This window comes from Colossoma macropomum, unplaced genomic scaffold (genome assembly GCF_904425465.1).
Source record: "Colossoma macropomum unplaced genomic scaffold, Colossoma_macropomum, whole genome shotgun sequence".
Classification (NCBI taxonomy): Eukaryota; Metazoa; Chordata; class Actinopteri; order Characiformes; family Serrasalmidae; genus Colossoma; species Colossoma macropomum.
Window position 1 is genome coordinate 8,968,906 of NW_023494800.1, and position 19,941 is coordinate 8,988,846.

The window sequence follows — 19,941 nt, forward strand, 5'->3', positions numbered from 1 at the left end:
GGCATGAGCTTTCTGTGCTTAGGCCTGAAGCCTCTCAAGGGAATCTGCATGCTGGAATGCAGGAACATCCAGGAGATCACTGTATTGATTCCTAGGATTTTTTAAAACTGGGATTTGAGCAAAGTTTCTTTGCACTTGGTTGTTTGTTGTTGTTATGAATGGATGGGTTCATGGAAAGTGGGACTGATTTGTGTCTGTGAGTGATTTGAAAGGAGCTTGTGCAAGTTTGAGTTGCAGGTTGTGGCCACTTCTGCTACCACTTCCACTAAAGACCTAAACATCACACCGGACCTACTTTTTGAGCCTGTGCATGTGACATTAATAGCCAGAGACGTATGATGTGGTCAGAAAAACTGTGAAACCTCTGACATTTAAATTATTGTTTCAAGCTTTACAGGGCAACTCCCAGCAGTGCAAAGACGACATATCATCGCTGTCCAAAGAAAAATAAGCATCTCCAAAATGCCAACTTTACAGATGGAAAAACCGTTATTTACTGCTAATGTAAGTTAATGTAAAGAGAGTTTTTGGAGTATTTCTGTTGGCCCATTCATCATGAAATTTTCATACAATGTAAAGTATAAAAATAGAAATAGCTTCTTTACATTTTAAGAGAAAACAACTAAAGTCAAGGCCATTTTTTCCTTCTTTTATTAAGTTACCATTTAAGAGATGCAAGATTTTTGTTACCACAGTTTTATCATCCTGTTGGTGAGGTGCATTCGCTCTGACCTCTCTTGACACAGCAGTGGCATATTGACACTCAGATTCTATTAGCTCTACACATATACAGAGCTCCTGCTGCTCCTCGCTCTCTCTCTCTCTCGCTCTCTGACTCCACTGACTCTCGCTTTCGTCTTCAGAAACAAAGCATAAGCTCTGTATTTCCCCTGTTCACGGCTCACTCGGCGCCCAGCGTGAGGCTTCTGTGGCCGTTTTTCATGTTGCTCGTTTGTGGGCCATCGCCGTCTGTGGCAGGACGCTGTTTGGGAAGACGTGCTAATAGAGGCGCAGCCATGGGGGGTGTAAGGGGAAAACCCTCCATACAAACATGCTCCACTGCCTGTCAGTTTAAAAAGACAGCCTTATGTATTCCACTACTACTAGGACTGTACAAATGCAGCTAGTGGTATGAAGGTGTAAGCAGTCAACTGCATCAATTTTGTAACGTTCTAGTCAATTATAATTGATTAATTGGCTCAGTGTTTTGGTCCAAAATGTAATTCTTTTTTTTAAAGGTGGTGGTATTTCGCTGTTTTTAAAGGGCTCATATCATGGAGGCCAAAACTGTTTATTCTTTTTTGAAATAAAAGATTTTGATGTACCATGTAAACATTGAAGTTGTAAAGCGCACCATTCAGTCCACGGTCCATACAGTTCATGTAGAGAAATTTAGCTTCGGAAGCAGCAGTTGCAATTCTTTGTTGTTTGTTTTTGTGAAAAAGCAGTGGTTAAATATATCCACCTATTCATCCTACAGCAGTTTAGCTCTACCTATTTGTACAAAGGTTTTAGGAATTATTAAAAGAAATATGACTGTTTTTTGGTCATACGTGGAGCTCAGGGGAAAAATAGCCTGAATTATACTGAAATATTTCTGTATCATTGATGCATTCACTATATTTTACTACTGTATAAGCAGGGTTGGGATGTAACAGAATACAAGTATTGGGAATATCTACTCAGAATACAGAAATTAAGTATCTGTATTCAGTCTAAGTTACACTTTGTTAAGGCAGTATTCAGAATACAGTAACTTTTTACATTTGTTGGAGAATACATTTAGAATACTTACCGACCAAATAAAAAAGTAACTATTTTAGAATCAGTGTACAAACAGTGTGCAAACATGCTCATTAGACGAATTCTAAAGAGACCTAAATTAATGGCTTTTTTTACAAACAATGAAGTTCCTACTAAAGCCTCAGTAGACTGATAAACCAATGTGATGAGCCAGTCTTTAATGTGTAAAGTATTAAAGTGGACATGTTTGCTAGTGATAAGCTTAGCATGTGTGTTGTACTGGACTGGACTGTGGAAGCAGCAGAGGACTGACGCAGGCGGTCAGAGACAAAAAAAGTCGGGAAGTTTCAGAAGTTCATTTAAATTATAAGCAAATGTTTCGTGAAAAGTATTAACAGAATAATTACATAAAGAAAACTGACAACTAGTAACAGTGAGAAACAATGTGAAGTGTAAAAAAGGTTTTCTAATGTGACTTTCCGAGATGTATTGTAATGAAATGTGTTACTGAATACATTTACGATGATGTATTCAGTTCAGCCATCACTACTTTTTAAAGTATTCTGTCCAAATCTGTATATAAGTAGTTCCTCTCATTATATTTGCATATTCAGTGTATTTTGGTACAGTCTAGAAATATTTTTAAAAACACACAAAGTGTATTGTACCTATGTTTTTAAATGTACTGTCCGAAACACATCTGGGAGGGGGAGGTGGGGAAAGAAAGGGGATGTTATATGTTCTTATGTTGTATGTATGCCAACATATAAGTTAAAAAGACAATAAAACAATTGTTCACAAAAAAAACACAGTATGCAAATGTAATGAGAGAAACTACTGAAACAGTACTGTATTTTTTAAAAACGTAAATAGTTCCTCTCTTTAGATTTGCATATTCAGTGTATTTTTAAAAATATTTCTAGATTACACCAAAATAACTGACCCCAATCTAATCTTATATCAATCGTTGTGAAATTTGAGATGTTCATGATGCACTGAATCATTCCCTAAAGAATCCTGTTCTTAATTATGTCATTGTGAGGCCAGAGATTTCACACCTTTAGCTAATAGTCCATTGTGTAGATTCTCAGTGTGTATTAACTGATGTGTGTAGAGTGAAGTGTTTTCCTGCTCTGAGTGCTGTGAGGGCTCTTTTTGACAGCGTGAGTGTGTGACTTGGAGAGAGTGTCAAGCGGCTTTCTGTCCGCTAGAGCTTCCTGCAGGAAATGCCTGCCTGAGCAGGGTGTGTTTTTAACGCTGCGTCTCCGCAGGTATTTCCTGAGCGTCCCGGGGCAGAAGCAGTATTTGTTTTGCCTTCCTGTTCGCTCCTGCTCGAAGGGGATTACTCACTGGCCTGAGTGTGTGGGGGGGGGCGCAGTGGTGTCAGGGTCGAAGTGCAGAGATCTGCTACCCTCCAGGCTCCACACACACCCACTCTGACAAACTGTCACCAAAACCGTTTTACTCTGTTAATCAGTGTCTTCAGTGTCTTCTGTAGAATATGTTCTTACAAGCTGCCTCAATTATACAGTGTGATAGAGTTTCACTCTAAAGCTGTTCTTAAGATAAGTTCCCAGTGTTTGAATACGATTGATTTATAAAAACACAACGTTCATGAATTGCACTCTAATGCCTGCAGCATTCTTGTATTATATATTTTATGTACCAAATGCAGACATAATTTGTTTTTACATGACCATTTTCCAACCTCTTTTAATCCACTAGATTTAAACAGGCTGGTTTTGTTACAGGGCGTTTAGAACTGATACATGTAAATGACCTCTGTTGTGATTGGCCCTATATTGTGCCTCACTCAAAAGCAGTCCAGAGTGAAACACCCTTTATTCAGTATGAATGAGTGCAGCTAAATTGCTGTAGGCTGAATAGGCTGACATATGTAAATATGTTTGTGGCATCACAAAAACAGTGAATTCAAAACTGGCTGTTTTTGCAACCTAATTTCCATATATGGACTCTGTAGGCTGGCAGTGAATGGCACTTTCTGAAACTATTACAATGTTTACATACTACATTAAACTCTTTTATTTCAAATAAGCATGGACAATTGGTTTTGCCGTGATATGGGCTATGTGATAAGGGTCCCCAGGGGTGTAAATCTCTAACATCATTCAGTTTGATTTGCATGATTTAGTGTATCATGAAATGTCAAATTTCACCATGATTTTGATATAATTTACAATTATTTTTAAAAATAAGCTTACAGATTACAGATTTAGCTGGAGAAACTATTTACACTGTAGTGGAATATAGACAGTAAAAACAAAATCTAATTTTTGTATTTCTTTTGAAATAATTGTATTTTGACATTTGTATTTTAGCCAGAAAATCACGTACCTGAATATGATTGGAATCAATTATAATCAAGTCTAACATTCCAAAATGTCCGTAGTTGAAATGCCTCCTTTAGATGCAGTTTTACACCCCTAAAGCATGGAGTTACATGTGCGCCCACACACACACACACACACACACACACACACACACACACAACACACAAAACACACAGGAGCTCCATGCACAGCTCGGGTCATGGATCAGGCTGTCAGCACATAGTGCAGGGTTAGTGTTACTGCACAGCCAGCTGTGTTATGTGTCAGTGGAGGTTGTGTCGACAGTAGTGTGATTAATAATTGGTTGGCAGTGTAAATAGAATATGTGGTTTGTTGTCTCTGTGTTCTTCTCTGTTTCTGTATTTACCTTTCTGCTGGACACTGATTTATTCTCATGTCTCCCTCTGCAGCCTAATGATCCAGTCACTAATATCTGCCAGGCAGCAGACAAACAGCTCTTCACTCTGGTGGAGTGGGCCAAAAGGATCCCACACTTCTCTGAACTGCCCCTGGATGACCAGGTCATCTTACTGCGAGCAGGTAAAGACACCCAGTCACAGGTTTATATATATATATATATATATATATATATATATATATATATGTAATATACATATATGTATTTATGTGTAATATATTTCCCATGTATTTTATATATACGTAAGTACCTATATGTAATATGTAACAATACGTCTCATATGTATTACATATATGTAATTACCTAAACGTAATAATAATATAACCAATATGTATTTTATATGTAAATTTACGCATGTATATGTTATGACAATATGCCCCATATGTGTTATAAACACCAGCGTTCAAAAGTTTGATATCGCTTTTATGAATAAGAGAAAGAAAAACATTGCAGATAAATTTGAAATGATTCTGTGATGATGCTACAAAAAGTAGTTGCCTAGTCATTTGTTTAGCTTATCACGTAAGAAGACTGGTGAGACAGGATATACTTGCCATATGCTACATTGTTGTGATTCAGGATATATATAGAAAGTGCTCTTCATTTAATCCTTCCTTTGTAAAGGTAATTGATTTGAAAATAGTAGAATAGGTAGTGTTAATTATAATTTACACTAATTCAATGTTATGAATGTTAAATAATGTCATTGTTTATTAACAAAGCCTAATTACTGTTTGTGTCATATATACTTTTGCTGAATGTAGCCTTACAGAAGCCCATAATTCATGATTAGTTTTTAGGAGCCAAAATCGCGGACTAGTTATGACTAATGGAATAGTTTTTCGTGATAATCCAACACCTTTCTTATACGCAAGGATGCTTTAGAACAGGGTGGTCAAATTCCATATTCTTCTACAAGACTTGATCATTTCTGCAGTGTTGAAACAAACAGAAGCATATTGTTCCGATCCTCCACTGACCACAGCTCAGTGTTCTTTCTAAATGTTAAGTAAACCGGTGCTGTTTAAAGGCCTTTTGTTGTGCACTGTGCCTGCTTGGCCTCTTGCATTAGCTGGTTGATGCTGCTCTTCTCAGGAACAGCACATAGCAGTGCAGGGTGTTCTCTCACAGCTAGCAGGTTTTCTATAAATAACCTCTTTAGTTCTGCTGTCTCACAGATGAAAGCATTTTCCCCAGCCTTTTCCCAGCACTATTCTATAGGGAAATACGGGGGTTGTATAGGGCTGTAGTTGCTAGGCAGACTAGTTAAAGGAACCCTGTCACTCATCAGCCGCCTCGCTGCTTTTTATTTACCCCTTTAAAGTCATGTGTTTTGGCTTTTGTGTAAATTCCATTTTTCTGCTACTGTCTTTGTCAGGCTGGAATGAGCTGCTCATCGCATCGTTCTCGCACCGCTCCATAGCCGTGAAGGACGGCATTCTGCTAGCCACAGGGCTCCACGTGCACAGGAACAGTGCCCACAGCGCAGGCGTGGGAGCCATATTCGACAGGTCAGAGATCACAAGCAGGATGGGGCTTCAGGAGTTTAGTGCCATTTTACCAGTGATGAACTATGACTGTTAGAGCCAGGCCTTCAATTAGGGACATAAAAATCAAAACAATTAAAAAACTTACCACTATGATAATGCTGACTTCTGCATGCATCCCTATGGGGTTCTAGTAGTTCGTTAGCACTAAACAAATGGCGATTCAGATGAATGTTCTTTGGCTATTATAGATTAAACTTTTTTCTGCAGAGCTTTTCAAAGACATTCCATGTTTTACTTGAAGCCTGTGTCAGACATATTAGCGTATATTTTACCTTGTGGCAGTTTCACAGTGACTAAAGTTTCACTACAGAACTCTGACACTCTGGACTCCCAGAGAACCAGAGTGATGTTTTTATCTCACAAAATTGGTCCCACCCATTAGAAATCAAATTGATTGGTTGATTCCTCTGTCACTTTCTGATTATGTTGATAGCTGATCTAACATGTTAGGACTTCTCCTGAGCTTCTGGAGTCCTAACCAATAGGAGAGCTATTGGTGAGAGCTTAGCTATATCTACCTAAATACCACAGAAAAGAAACAGTTCATGATTGGCTATTTTTCACTGGACAGTTCAAGAATTTAACCCTTTTTTTCCATCTAAAACATAACAATAAAACATAGTAGTACTTGCACAGTTCAAATGCAAGCGTGATTCTATTGAATAAAAATGAAAAATTACAGACGTATTTTTTACTTCCCAGAAATGATTAGGCATTCCCTTTAGATAGTTTCATTTCCATTTTATAAAAAGGAAGTTCCATTGATTTTTCAAAATATCTGCAATATTAAATTGCTAAGATGCAGACAAAGTCATTCTGAGCCGTTTGGTGTTCACAGCAGTGGCGATAGGAACCAGACATCCAAAGTGTTTAATGCTACATCACAGAAAGCATATTACAAATACAGTGCCATGATGTTTTACAGTAGTTTAGAGGGTTTTGGCATAATGTACCAGGAAAGTGCATGGAAACAACAGTACAGAAAGAAAGCTTATTTTTTGGATTTTTCCAATCTTTCTGAAATGGCTAGGTTTGTACTTTGACCTATCATCACCACTACTGTAAAAAATCAGAGTTGGTTAGTTGCTCTACAGTGAACCATGTCACATCAGACCACTCTGAATGACATTAATTATATCTCAATTGTTGAGAAATTTAGCAAAATCAACAGAAACCACCTTTAACAGCAAATATGTGCAGCAACCTCATCATAATTTTAGTTATTCAGTGGTGAAGTTATGATCTCCGGTGTAGTTCTAGGTCTTTTTCAATGTGACAGCACAAAGGCACAGCTATACTGTACATTTTCATGGCAAGGGCAGAAGAAGAACCTTGACATTTCTGCCAGTAGAGTGCAGAGAGGGAGGGGGGGGGGGTGGCAGGAGGTCTTTTATCGATTAACATCAATATTCATTAAATATTCACACATGCGGGCGACACAGGTCGTGCAGAAGTTGAGGGCTGCTCAGACAGAAAATGTGAACGGAAATCCATTTGTGTGTCATCTGTGGAAGCGGCGGGGCAGCAGTGCCTGTGGACTGCAACACTGTAAATGCACACTATAAATACATATATTCACCCCGATGTGTTCACCAGAACAGTAGCGGCAAAAAGGAAGACTCAGACGCAACAACCTTAGCCTCTGTTTTTCCTTTCTTTTCACGTTTCGTGAACCATTCTGATGATGGTATATAAACATTTTATCAGAGCTGTCAGAGTAATGTGAGCAATTATTCAAGCCACATTTTTTTATTTCATTAATGCGTTTTGAGAGTTTGACCCTGCACTCTCATAATGCAAAATAATGTTGTTATTGTTATAAGCAATATTAATAACAGATAATGTAATAAAGTAATAGTAATACCATTAACTACACAAAAAAGTGATTAATTATTTTTATCGTTCAACAGCCGCAATTTTTATATGTGCAGTGCTGTGCAGTATATCTTTTGTTAATCATCACAGTTATAACAATATGCTCTGCTTTAAATGGAAAACACTCTTTTAAGGTTCCAATTTGAGTAAATTAGACAAATGTATTTAATCACAATTAACTACACAAAATGATGTGATCAGGATTTATTATTTCAATCACTGGAAAGGCATCATTTTTATAGGTATACAGTGCTGCACTGGACATCATTTGTTAATCATTTCAGTCATTTTGGCTGCAATATGCAAATTAGCCGTCCAACAAAATGCTTTTCTTTGTTGTTTATTGTGTGCTGTGAACTTTATAGATGAGTTTCTGTGGTTGCTGGGATGAATCAATGCATTCACAAGATCCAACAAATACAAATAATTTCAGCCAAAGCAATGCAGGCCAGTCTGTTTTTAACGCAAGGCACGTCACATTTATGGCTTGTGGCAATATAATCACAATAGGTGTTTTGTTAGTATCATGCAGATGTAAGGAACAAATGAACGTTGGTGAAAATGTGTTCGTCACAGCACCCACTTGATCCCAGTCTAATCAGGCAAAAAACCAGCTCATCACAATTACAGATAGGTTAGTGCCACTGGTAAACAGACAAACAAAGTCTGCAATGCAAACTGGTCCCCTAATGCTTGGTAACCTGATTGGTGGAGAAGTGAGGAGCTCTTCAGTAAAGCCTAGAGCAAGTTCCACTCATTACCATACAGCCAGCTCCTCTCAAAGGATGGATTACATCTCTGCATTACCACAGTTCCACATTCAGATGCACAGCGCTGATAATGTTTCTTTATCGGCTCCTCTGCAAGTGGCACAAATGAAGTGGATGGTTCACTTAAACGCTGCGCTGAGGGTTTTTTTCCCCACTCTCTTTGTTCCAGAAGGCAAATTGAATTACAGTGAGTTAAGAGTGGGAATGAGCTTGCTTTGCTCTGGTGAACAGTGACTGACCCGGTCACTCACAGGCCAGCCTTTTCTGCAGAGACTTCAGCTTTCCTAACGGGGGGCATGATATAATTCTCGCCACTAAGTATCTGAGATGTTTACGTCACTGCAGTGACGTAATGGCGCCTCTCTTGGTGAAATTGTTTGTTGCATTAGTTCATTATCATTATCAGACAAACCTAAAGGAATACTCCAGTGTTTTTCAACCTAATCCCTCTCTGGTGCATCTGTAGCCATGCATGATTATTATGGGCAGTAATTTCGTGGTACTTTGATAAAAAAAAAACAAAATAAAAAACAGAACACCCACTGACACTTACAATAGATGTCAGTGGGCAGGTGGTGAAGTAGATGTGTTGAAATTATTGTCCATGGTGACGCTACAGATGCTGCAGACAGTGATAAGGTTCAAAAAGGCTGAAGTGTGCTTATCAGAAAAACAAAAATATCCACATCTGATCTATTTGCTCATGTGTTTTCTCTGGGGAGGCCAAACTAAATGAATTGAAATGTCAATATTTTGGAAAACTGACCACTAACCTGAACAAGCACTGTGGGGTATTTCACAAAGTGAGCTTTCTCAGTTTAACTTGCACTTATGGTGTTCACACAGCATTCATTCCAGCACATTTTTTAAGGCAAGGCAGGGCATGGCAAGTTTATTCATAGCATATTTCATACACTGTGGTCATTGAAAATCGCAAAATAAAAAATAACAAAAGGTTGAATGTCATAGCAACTTTATAGCAAAACCTTAGCAACTTCAATTACTATATAAACCCAGTTAAGTTTTTAAAAAATCAACAGTTTTGCAGCAGTTTTAACTTTTGGAGTGTCAGTAATTGGCTTTGCCAAGCCAAATTAAAGTTTGTTCAACTTTCCCCTTCTAGTTTTTTTGAGATGGTGATCTTTTGTGTCTTCTTATCCTACTTCACATCACACACACTTACCATCACATATTTTGTAGTATTTTTGTAGTAATTTTTCAGCAAATACTTTGTGAACACTTCTTTTCACTGCTGTTCTTCAATTAAGTGAGTAAAATACCATATTATAATGAAGGAAATGGGTAATAAATTAATTGTGCTAAATAAATTGTGTTTGTATGTGTGTAATCTGTGACACTGTGTCTGCTCTTCACTGCAGGGTGCTCACGGAGTTGGTGTCGAAGATGAGGGACATGCAGATGGATAAAACTGAGCTGGGCTGCCTGCGGGCCATAGTGCTTTTTAATCCAGGTAAGCATTTTTAACCCTCTCCTTAAAGGAATACGCCAACTAATCTCTTGTATCTGTAGCATACAGTTTATCACCACTGACAATAATTTCCCAGTGCCAAGAAATAAACATAAAACTTGTTGACTCATAATATACTTAATATAGTATAATATGGAAGCCAGTGGGCAGTTCCTACTGAATGCTTCAGATACAGCAGATGGAGATTATGATGACAAAAGCATGCATATTCATTTAATCTGCCTCCTCTTGCAACATATCATAGTCATCCAAACCAAACTGACTGTGGCTGAGTTTGAGCGGGAAAGGGGGGTAGTTTGATGTCCGAATTTGATTTTTTTCTTAATGAAGTGTATTAGACTGAGAGTCCTCTTGTTTAGATCTGCTCAGATTAGAGGCTCTGCCATAATGACTCACACTCCTCCAAAAGCAAACAGACACTTTCCACTGCACACTACTCCCAGGCTCTGTCACACAGCGGTTACCGTGGATACAGTAGTCCAGCGGACAGAGCTATCTCAGTCTGCTGGCACACGGCTCATTACTGCTTCTTTAATGAGCCACAGTCCCAGCCCAGCAGACAAAGCCAGCACACGGAGCCGTTCTCCACAGCCAGCCCACTCCTCTGTGCCTCTGCTGTTCTCTTCAGAGTCAGACAGAATTACTGCCCCCATTCTACCAATTAGGAGCTCTCCAAGGACCGCTCCACACGGCTTGATTGAGCTGCGAGCGCGGCAGAGGCACTGAGATTCACTCACTTACAAATTCACTGGAAATATTTTGTTGTAGTATTTCTTGAAGTTCTGTGATTTCTGTTATGTTCATCTCCACTGTATACAGTACCAGTCAAAAGTTTGGACACACCTGCTCGTACAAAGGTCTGCTTTATTTTAATGTTTTCCACCTTTTAGAATAAAAGTGAAGACATCAGAACTATGAAACAGCACAGACAGAATTATGCAGTGGTGTATCAAAACTTTAGATTCTTCAGAGTAGCCCCCCTTTGCCTTGCCTAGAAGCAGCACTGGAGACTGTCTTAAATATATGGTTTTTTTTTAATACATTTTTTTGTATTTCATTTCCAGTCAAAACGGCTATTCATTTTTCAGGAGATATTTCTGCGGAGATCAGATTTAAGATAATTTACTTGCATAAGGAAAGGGACAGTCAAAGAAAACTGCAAACTGGATATTGTAGATGCAGAGTAAGGTTTAATGGACTCGTAAGTCTAAATGTGCAACTTGGATTGCTCAGAATTAGAGAGGCAACAAACGCAACCAACTTCTGTGACTGAACTTTGGGGATGCGGAAAAACATCCCTGCAGATTTCTTTGAAAAACTGAAAGCAAAACATTGAAAAGAATGGAAGCTATAATACAAGCAAAGGGCAGACGCACTAAATTCTGACGCACAATAAATCCCTTATAACCTAAATGAATAGACTTAACTGACTTTTGCACAGTACTGCACTCTCAGAAATAAAGGTACTGAACAGTCACTGGGGCAGTACCCCTCTTGTCACTGGGGTGGTACCATCAAGGGTACATCTCAGTACCTTTAGTCAGAGAACATAACTGTACCATAATTCATTGAAATTATATTTTCTAAGTTGTATTGACTCCACAAACCCTGTCTTGTCTCCAGGGTTTTTATTTTACTGTTCTGTTTTAAATCATTAGGTTATGAAAAGGTACAAATACGTACTTTTCAGCTGGAAAAACTTATTGAAGGTTCACAATTGGACCTTAAAAACACTGTTGTACCTTTGAGGGAACATTTACAATGTTTGTACCTTGATGAAGGAAAAATGTACCTGCATAGTACCTTTATTTTTAACAGTATGTATGTGTAAATCAGGTATATGTAAGCTTTTGGCAGTGCGAATAATAGTTTTTAGTGTTTAGTAGCTTGAACTCTGCATTATGTTTCTGCCACTTCATGCTTTTCCTGTAAGAAAGCTTTCATCATGGATTCAAAGACTTTTCTCCTTTTTGCATATATTATTTGCTCACATTAATGTTAAAACCTCTGTGATCTCAGCATGCAGGTCTCTCCCTCAGGCCACTCAGGTTGTCTAGTTGTGTTTAGTGTTTGCTTGCTGTCACATGCTCACACCCACACATTCACACACGAGCACACACACACATGCACAAGTGTGCACACACCCACCACAAACCCTTCCCACACACACTCATAAGCACTTTTTTAAGCTGTGCACCGGCACAATGAGCGATTCACACGCTTCATTAAACCTGCTTTCATGCTACATGGGTTTTCACCATGATGTCATGTTCATACGTGCTCCTGATGTTAAGGATAATCAGGGTCTTTTTGATGGAATAACAGAGGGAAAAAGCTTGGCTAGTGTGAAAGATGCTCTAGGTTTCTGTCACCCTTCTTAATTTATACAAGACATCATCTGTTATTACAGCCACGCTATGAGCAACATCAAAGCCAGTTGCTATGACTACTGCTGTGTTCCATGATTGCTTTTAAATGTAGTGAAGCAGGAATTCATTCATGTTAGGATTAGTTTGCATGATCCATACATTTCTGATGTCACTTTATGCCATTAGACTGGTGTGCATAAAACACTGGTTGGTTATGGTGCCACCTGCTGTGAAAGTCTGCATGTATAAAGTCTTGTGCAAAAGTTTGGGTACCCCAATCAAATAGTGTGTTTTGTTGATTTTCTAATGGCAAACATAGTAATACATCCTTTACAGGGGATCACTTTTAAATGTGGTTATTTTCCTGAAAATTGCACTTTACAATTTCTATTTATTGGCCAAATTTAACATATTGGGAAAAAAATGTTGCTTGTGCCCATTAAAATTTGCACCCTGTAGAGGACGTGTTACCTTATTTTCACTTAAATAATCAACAAAATGTCATTTGATCGGGGTGCCCAAACTTTTGCACTCATTTTGAGGACACTCAAAACACTGATAGGTGTTAGGGCTGCACAGTATATCGCTTCTTAATTGTTATCACGATGGCATTTGCAAAACTGATATCAAAGAAGGCTATTATATGCAAATGAGCCATCTAACATTGCAGATGTTCCAGAAGGGTGGTTTGATAATTAAAAGCAAAGTGTTTCAACATTGATAATTTTGGCCAGGCCAATGTTTAATCATGTCCTACTAAGAGCTCCCCAATGTGTTTATAATATATTGCAAGGCACGTTGCAATATGTAGCAATATAACTGCAATAGGGTGTGTTGTCCAAATCATGCGGCCCTAATAAGTGTGAAATGTTGGAGTTCATGCTAGGTCTCATTGAAAAAAAAAACAGCCAAGCAAACAAACAGCCATTTGTGTGTGGCTGATGCAAACCTCCGTAGCCATGTTCCATAATAAACTTGGTTATAGCCCATAACTTGCTGTGTTAAAGTGGTCTAGAGTGATTCTCATATGCTGGTATAGTCTATATGTGTTTCAGTCATAGTTTCGTCCTGAATGCAAAGTTTCCTACCCCTTGACCGTTACTGTTAATAAGAAGTTATTCATTGACAGATTATATTTGTTAGGCATGAGAGACTGTCTGCAAAACCCACTGTCACCACTGTGTTAAAAATGTTGCAAAATGTGTCTTTCTTTCAGACTCCAAAGGGCTGTCAAACCCAGGGGAGGTGGAGGCTCTGAGGGAGAAAGTGTATGCCTCTCTGGAGGCCTACTGCAAGCATAAATACCCTGAACAGCCTGGCAGGTACAGTATCACCTGCTGAGTTCAAGCCTCCATCCACATATACTCAAATGCAGAGCTACTTGCAAGGCCTTACAGTGATAGTTTAGCTGAAGATGAAGTTGTCTCTCTACAAGTACCATATTATCATATTTGTTGAATGAAATTAGTGGTTAGTAAAATGTACATGTTCCAGCAAATGTAAATGTTTTTTTCATATAAACCATTTATGATAGTTGTGGACAAAAGGCAGTATAAGGACTGCATATCGTAAGACACCATACTCACTGTCAGAACAAAAAGGTTCTGTAGTGGTCATTTTTTGTCCCCCAAAGTACAAACAGGGTAAATGTACCATCAAATATACAACATTCTTAAAGTCAAATCGTGTAGCTTCAATGAGATGGTACATTACATTCACTTTCTCAGGTGAAAGGTACATATTTGTCCCTTTTCTTTTTTTTTTTTTAAATAGAAAAATGAAATAAAAAGTCAAAATGGGATGTATGAAATCAATGAAACTTAAAAACAATAATAATTGCAGCAGAATATGGTACAATTATGTTCCCTAACTAAAGGTACTGACACCATGGCAGCAACGCAGGGGAAAGCGACACAACCTAACAGTCTTTGAGCAAGGTTTATAATATTTTGAAAACATAATGAAATGAAAATATAAACCATTGTTACCAGCACATACCATTTGTGAACATTCAGTCAAAACCATTACAAGTGCTGTTAAAAAGGTAGTAAACTGTCTCTGGGGCAGGACCCCTCTTGTCACTGGGGTGGTACCTTCAAGGGTACATCTCAGTACCTTTAGTCAGGGAACATAATTGTACCAAAATCCATTGAAAGTATATTTTCTAAGTTGTATTGACTCCACACACCCCGTCTCGTCTCCAGGCTTTTTATTTTATTGTTCTGTTAGGTTAAACTTATTTAAGGTTCACAATTGGACTTTAAAACCACTGTTGTACCTTTGAGGGAACATTTACATTGTTTGTACCTCGATGAATGAAAAACGTACCTGCACAGAACCTTTATTTCTAACCGTGTAAATGGGGTGAACTGTAACAGACAGAAGAGCTAGTTGTAGCAGGCACTAAAAATCTGGTAATTTGATGAAAACTCAATTTCAGTATAATTCTATGTTGTTTGATCCAGACAAGCTTTCCAATGAAAACAGTAGGGGTGTAATGATATGCAGATTTCACAATATGATACATACTGTTGTTTTTGATGATACATTTTTGAAACAGAATCAGAAAAGAAATGCAAATAGAACTTCAACATTTCTCTTTTTTGAAACCTTGTATCTCCATTTTTGTCGTTTTTCAGTTTTTGACAGAATTTGAAAATGCCTGTTGTCCTTTACATTGTGTGTAAATTCATGAAGAATGGACCAAAAGAAATGGCCCAAAATGACATGGAAAAAAGTCTGGTTCCATTGACTTACATTAAAAGTAAACTAGGTTTTTTTCCTTTTCCTGTGAAGTTACCATTTGGAGATACGAGGTTTTCCTCAATTATTTGTTTTTGTATTTTTAATTATTTTTTAATTCCCAAAACTTCAAAAATCAGTCGTCAGGATGAATCTTGGAAAATATCTGACGTCTGTGAAAAATTCACAGATGACATTGCAATTGAAATACAAGACCAAACCAAAACATGCTCTACTTGAATATGTTTAACTACATAAAATATCTGTTTATGTTGGTTTATGTTCTGCTCTCCCTTACTGTTTATAGAGAGCATATTAATAGGATCCTATGTGTTTTAAGCAGTAGTGATTGCCCTGAACAAAAATCCCCCCACACACACATCCAGTTTTCCTTCTAATTAAGGGCTTAAATTAAATAAACATTGACCCAGCTGTTTATCTAGAGCTGTTATAAAGTGCATTGCTCTAGTCTGTATTCCTGGAAGCCGTTTCAAAACAATAACAGGAGCGATAAGTGCTTCTAAGTGTCCAGAACAAATTATCCATGTAGTGTGATGGACTTTTTGTTGCTCAGCCTAACTGTGGAATTGTGTGTGTGTCTTTGTGTGTTCAGGTTTGCTAAGCTGTTACTGCGGCTGCCTGCGCTCCGTTCCATCGGACTCAAGTGTCTGGAGCACTTGTTCTTTTTCAAGCTCATAGGGGACACGCCCATCGACACCTTCCTCATGGAGATGCTGGAGGCGCCCCACCAAATGACATAATGACATCATGACCTCCCGTTGCCCTGGGAGGCGGTCGGGGGGGGGCCAGACATCCCCTTCCTCCCCAGATGAGACTGATCTTGTGACGCTATTGGCAGGAGAGTGCTGCCCTCCACTGAACGTTTCACAACACGCTCATGGGCTCTCATGCTCTTATACCTTGTATAAAGATATAAATATATAAACTTGAGAGAATAGAGGCCACAGGTGCTTTGAATCATCCGCTTTGTGGTCAAACGGAAAAAATAAGGAAGGAAAAACAAACAACATAGGAAAGAGTGTTCTGACAAAAGGTTTACTGGAAGTACTGGGGACACTAATGAACCACAGGAATGGCCTTCAGGAAGTTGGACTGGATGACGGCACTGTTCTGGTTTAGGAGATTACTCCTGCTGTGTTTACTTCTACAAATACGAGGAGCACTGGGGCCTCATCGATGTCCAGTTTGAGGGGTCATGAGATGTAAGGAGTCCAGGATGGACCAACGATGGCGATGAAGAGCTTTCCCTCCTGTCAAGAGCCTAGTGCTCCACAACAACTGTCAGTTGTGAATAGGAGACATTGTTAGGCTATAAAATTATGGATCTGACTGGCAGCAAAGCCTGGATGTTATTGAACGCCTTGGTGTTATTGACTCTGTAATGTTGTTTGCAGGGCCTACTGCTTAAGGAGATCGATCTGAGCTATACCGTCCCACTGTTGCAACTGTATCTGTGTGCTTGGAGCGCAGTTAGACTCCCTCCTCGGTCTGCAGATAAGCACGTGGAAACGAACCTCGTCCATTTCATAGTGATTTTGTTCACTACTTCTTTTAGCGTTTTCACTGTGGCGCAGAGGGGGGCTCTAGTCTAGACTGTCATTAAAGATTATCTGAAGGTTCAGGTGGCATCTTCTCACCTCTGAGTACCTGCGGTACACCAGTTCACCTCAAAACAAAAACAGCAATCAGACTGTTCCTCACAGTCGAGATTCTAGCTTTGGAATGGCTCATTCATTCGTACACGTCGTTACTGCCAGACTCAGTATTGGTATTTCTGTTTCACAATGTGCAATTACCTCCCGTTCAGTTCCTTATGCCAGACTCCTCAGTTGTCGGTCCCCAATCCCTCATCTTCAACAATCAGTTAGCAGCTGGCGGGATGTTATGGGGATGTTCTTGCTTAGTACTTAACCTCATTATTCCATATAGCAGTAGTCCGGCCTTAACCAGCTTCAGCCAACCTGGTTAACAAGGGTGTTAGTTGGCTGTTGGCTATGTAGGGGAAGGGGACCAAAGAACGTTCACAATCTGCACTTCTCTGGGCAAACCAAGTGTCATTTTTTGTTCTTTTTGAGTGTGAAATATCTTACTTGAGCTATGTAATGTTCCCATATTCAGCATTTTTATTTCTTTTTCTGCGCTGCTGCTGCTTAACTATGCATCTAGCATTCTTTCCAAAGACTGCCTGCGGTGAGGTTTGCTATCATTTTACAGATTCTGTACAGCACACCAAACCGGGTGGCCCTACGGCCCTGGCCCTGAAAGCCCACCGACCAGGCGGCTTTCTGCTGGCTCTGCCTTTCTCTTCTTCGGACAATGTCCTGTCAGGACCAGGGCTTTGGTGCCCCGGTGTTAATGCCAGGCTACGGTATGTACAAAGACTTTTGACGAGAGGCTTTAGTGTAGAGATGTGCAAAGGATGTGACCAGTGAAAATGCAGAGGCTATGAGTGAGCTGTGAGCGCCGCCTAGTGGAGGACATGCAGCATTGCAGCATTACTTGAAGTATTTAATCAGAAAAAAAGGCACTTTTTTCATAATATCAATGTTTTTTTTTCTTTCCCTCAGTCAGACATGAGATTGGATATGATCAGCAATAACATGATTACCTGATCAGTTAATATGATTAATTGAAAATGCATGTATAGCTGTGAGGCCCGTTATCATTGATTTGGAAGAAATGAACGGTGCTCTTATGAGTAGGACTGAAAAGTAGGCAATCAGGTGACTGGCGAAATTTTGACAGCCTTGATAAAATGAATCTTAAAGCAGGAAGGATGAGGCTGGGTTTCTGGTGGAAACACTGTAGCCTACATCTCATCTCAGATAAAACATCAACAGAACTCAGAAACCCCATGGAACATGCATGAAGTGCTGTAGTTCTCAATATTTACACCCTGATGTAATAAATTATCAATTTTTCAGGCTTGTGGATTAAACTGATCGTGGTCTTAAATGGAGGAGTGTCAGACCACAGGGATCTTGAAGCCATATGCAGATTTTAAAATCACTAACAATGAAGAAACTCTCCTGCAGGAAACACGAGTCCTCTGAACTAAAGATTGACAGGATGAACACATGCATAAATGCTTTATATATGAGATAAAGCTATATTTTGTCTATATGTACATGTGTATATATTTATAAATAAGTATATAAAAACAAATCCTTTTCCTTAAATGTTTCCAGTCAACGTTAGTAAAAAGAGCGCCAAGTGCTTTGGTAAAACCTACTTAAAAAAAAATTAATTAAAAAAAACAAAAAAAACAGGCCTAATTGCACTGTGTAGTATTCAGAGATACCAGGCGTGGTTCAGTGTTTGAATTGCTGAAGCTTTTGTGTTCAGCTTTGATGAACTAAAGCAGAGAAATGAGCAGAATACCAGCAGCTCCAAGCCCTAAGATATGATCGCTCACCAGCTCCTTCACGGTTTGATAATCATCCTTACGGAAAACCTCAAGAACTGCGAGAATCAGGCCTGGAAGCTGAACTGAAAAAGGCAGCGTGTTCTCGCCTGCTTTTCAAAACCTGATCGGATTTTCAGGATAGCAGCTAACAATCAGTTGCTGAAAAGCATATGAATGTGGTCGAAATCAGACTCCATGAGTTCAGGCTTCAAGAAAAAATTGGATAGGATATATGAAAGGAAAAAAGAACCTGGTTTGATAAGCGTAGACCCTGACACAATCAGTTCTTTAGACGCCACAGAGACAGAACCTTTGAAAATGTTGAGAATTAATTATGACACCTGAAAAAAAAAAAAGAAAAAGGATCTATTTTTGTAAAAAATGTAATTTTATCCCTTGCTTATGTATTCATACCTTCCTTCTTCCTTTCGTGGGCTGTTGTATACATTGTGTAAATGTTGATTTGAAACTGAAACGAGTGAGAAAATAAATCAGACCTCTTTAAAAGTTGGCTATGGTGAGGCAGAGGTCAGTGGTGACACCCTTGCAATTTTCGCCTGTACTTTGCCTTTTTTTGTTTCTTTTTTTTCTTTCCTCCTTCATCTGTCACCGAGTGACAGGATCGTCCTCTCATATTTTCATCTATTTTTAAGGAAATGAAAAAGACATCTGTTATTTGTGCATTGTTCTTTGATGTTCTTTCATGAAAAAAAGAAAAAAATATTAAAGTTTAAAAGATGAATTCAGTGGTTTTTGTTTAGTTTTTTTCTCTCCAGATATCTGTGTAGGCATCTGCATTGGGTTTTAATTTTTTTTTCTTCAATAACTCGTCGCTGCCGCCAAAACAAAAAAATAAATCCATGTTTGATGTTTTTTATTTTCCCATATTAGTTGAACATGGTGGCTGCCTTTAAATTGTCAAAAAAATTCATAATGAATGGACCAATAGAAATGCTCCAAAATCACTTGGAATTAAACCCTTTTATCTTAACTGACACTGAAAGTTAAGGTTTTTGCATTCTCTTGAATGTTCCTCCTGGCTGGCAACAGGAATTTCAGAATAAAAATTACACATTTACATTTCATCTCGTTAAAGGGGCAATATTCAAAATTTATTTTTTCCTTCTGAGGTTAATTTTTATGGAAATGTGAGGTTTTATTTACCAAAACAGTTGTAATTCATTTTACATTACTTTCCCCCCCTCCC

General features: G+C 38.6%; 1 protein-coding gene across 2 annotated transcripts in view; it reads left to right on the forward strand.

Annotated features, from left to right (window-relative positions):
* Positions 1 to 19,476, forward strand: part of rxraa (retinoid X receptor, alpha a) — a 258,853-nt gene extending 239,377 nt beyond the window's left edge. For both annotated transcript variants that reach the window (XM_036588001.1, XM_036588002.1), the window contains 5 exons: positions 4,505 to 4,634; positions 5,891 to 6,023; positions 10,087 to 10,178; positions 13,782 to 13,887; positions 15,921 to 19,476. In XM_036588001.1, coding sequence (XP_036443894.1) covers positions 4,505 to 4,634; positions 5,891 to 6,023; positions 10,087 to 10,178; positions 13,782 to 13,887; positions 15,921 to 16,068 — 609 coding nt within the window. In that variant the 3' untranslated portion in view covers positions 16,069 to 19,476. The remainder of the gene's footprint in view (positions 1 to 4,504; positions 4,635 to 5,890; positions 6,024 to 10,086; positions 10,179 to 13,781; positions 13,888 to 15,920) is intronic.
* The last annotated feature ends 465 nt before the right edge of the window (positions 19,477 to 19,941 follow it).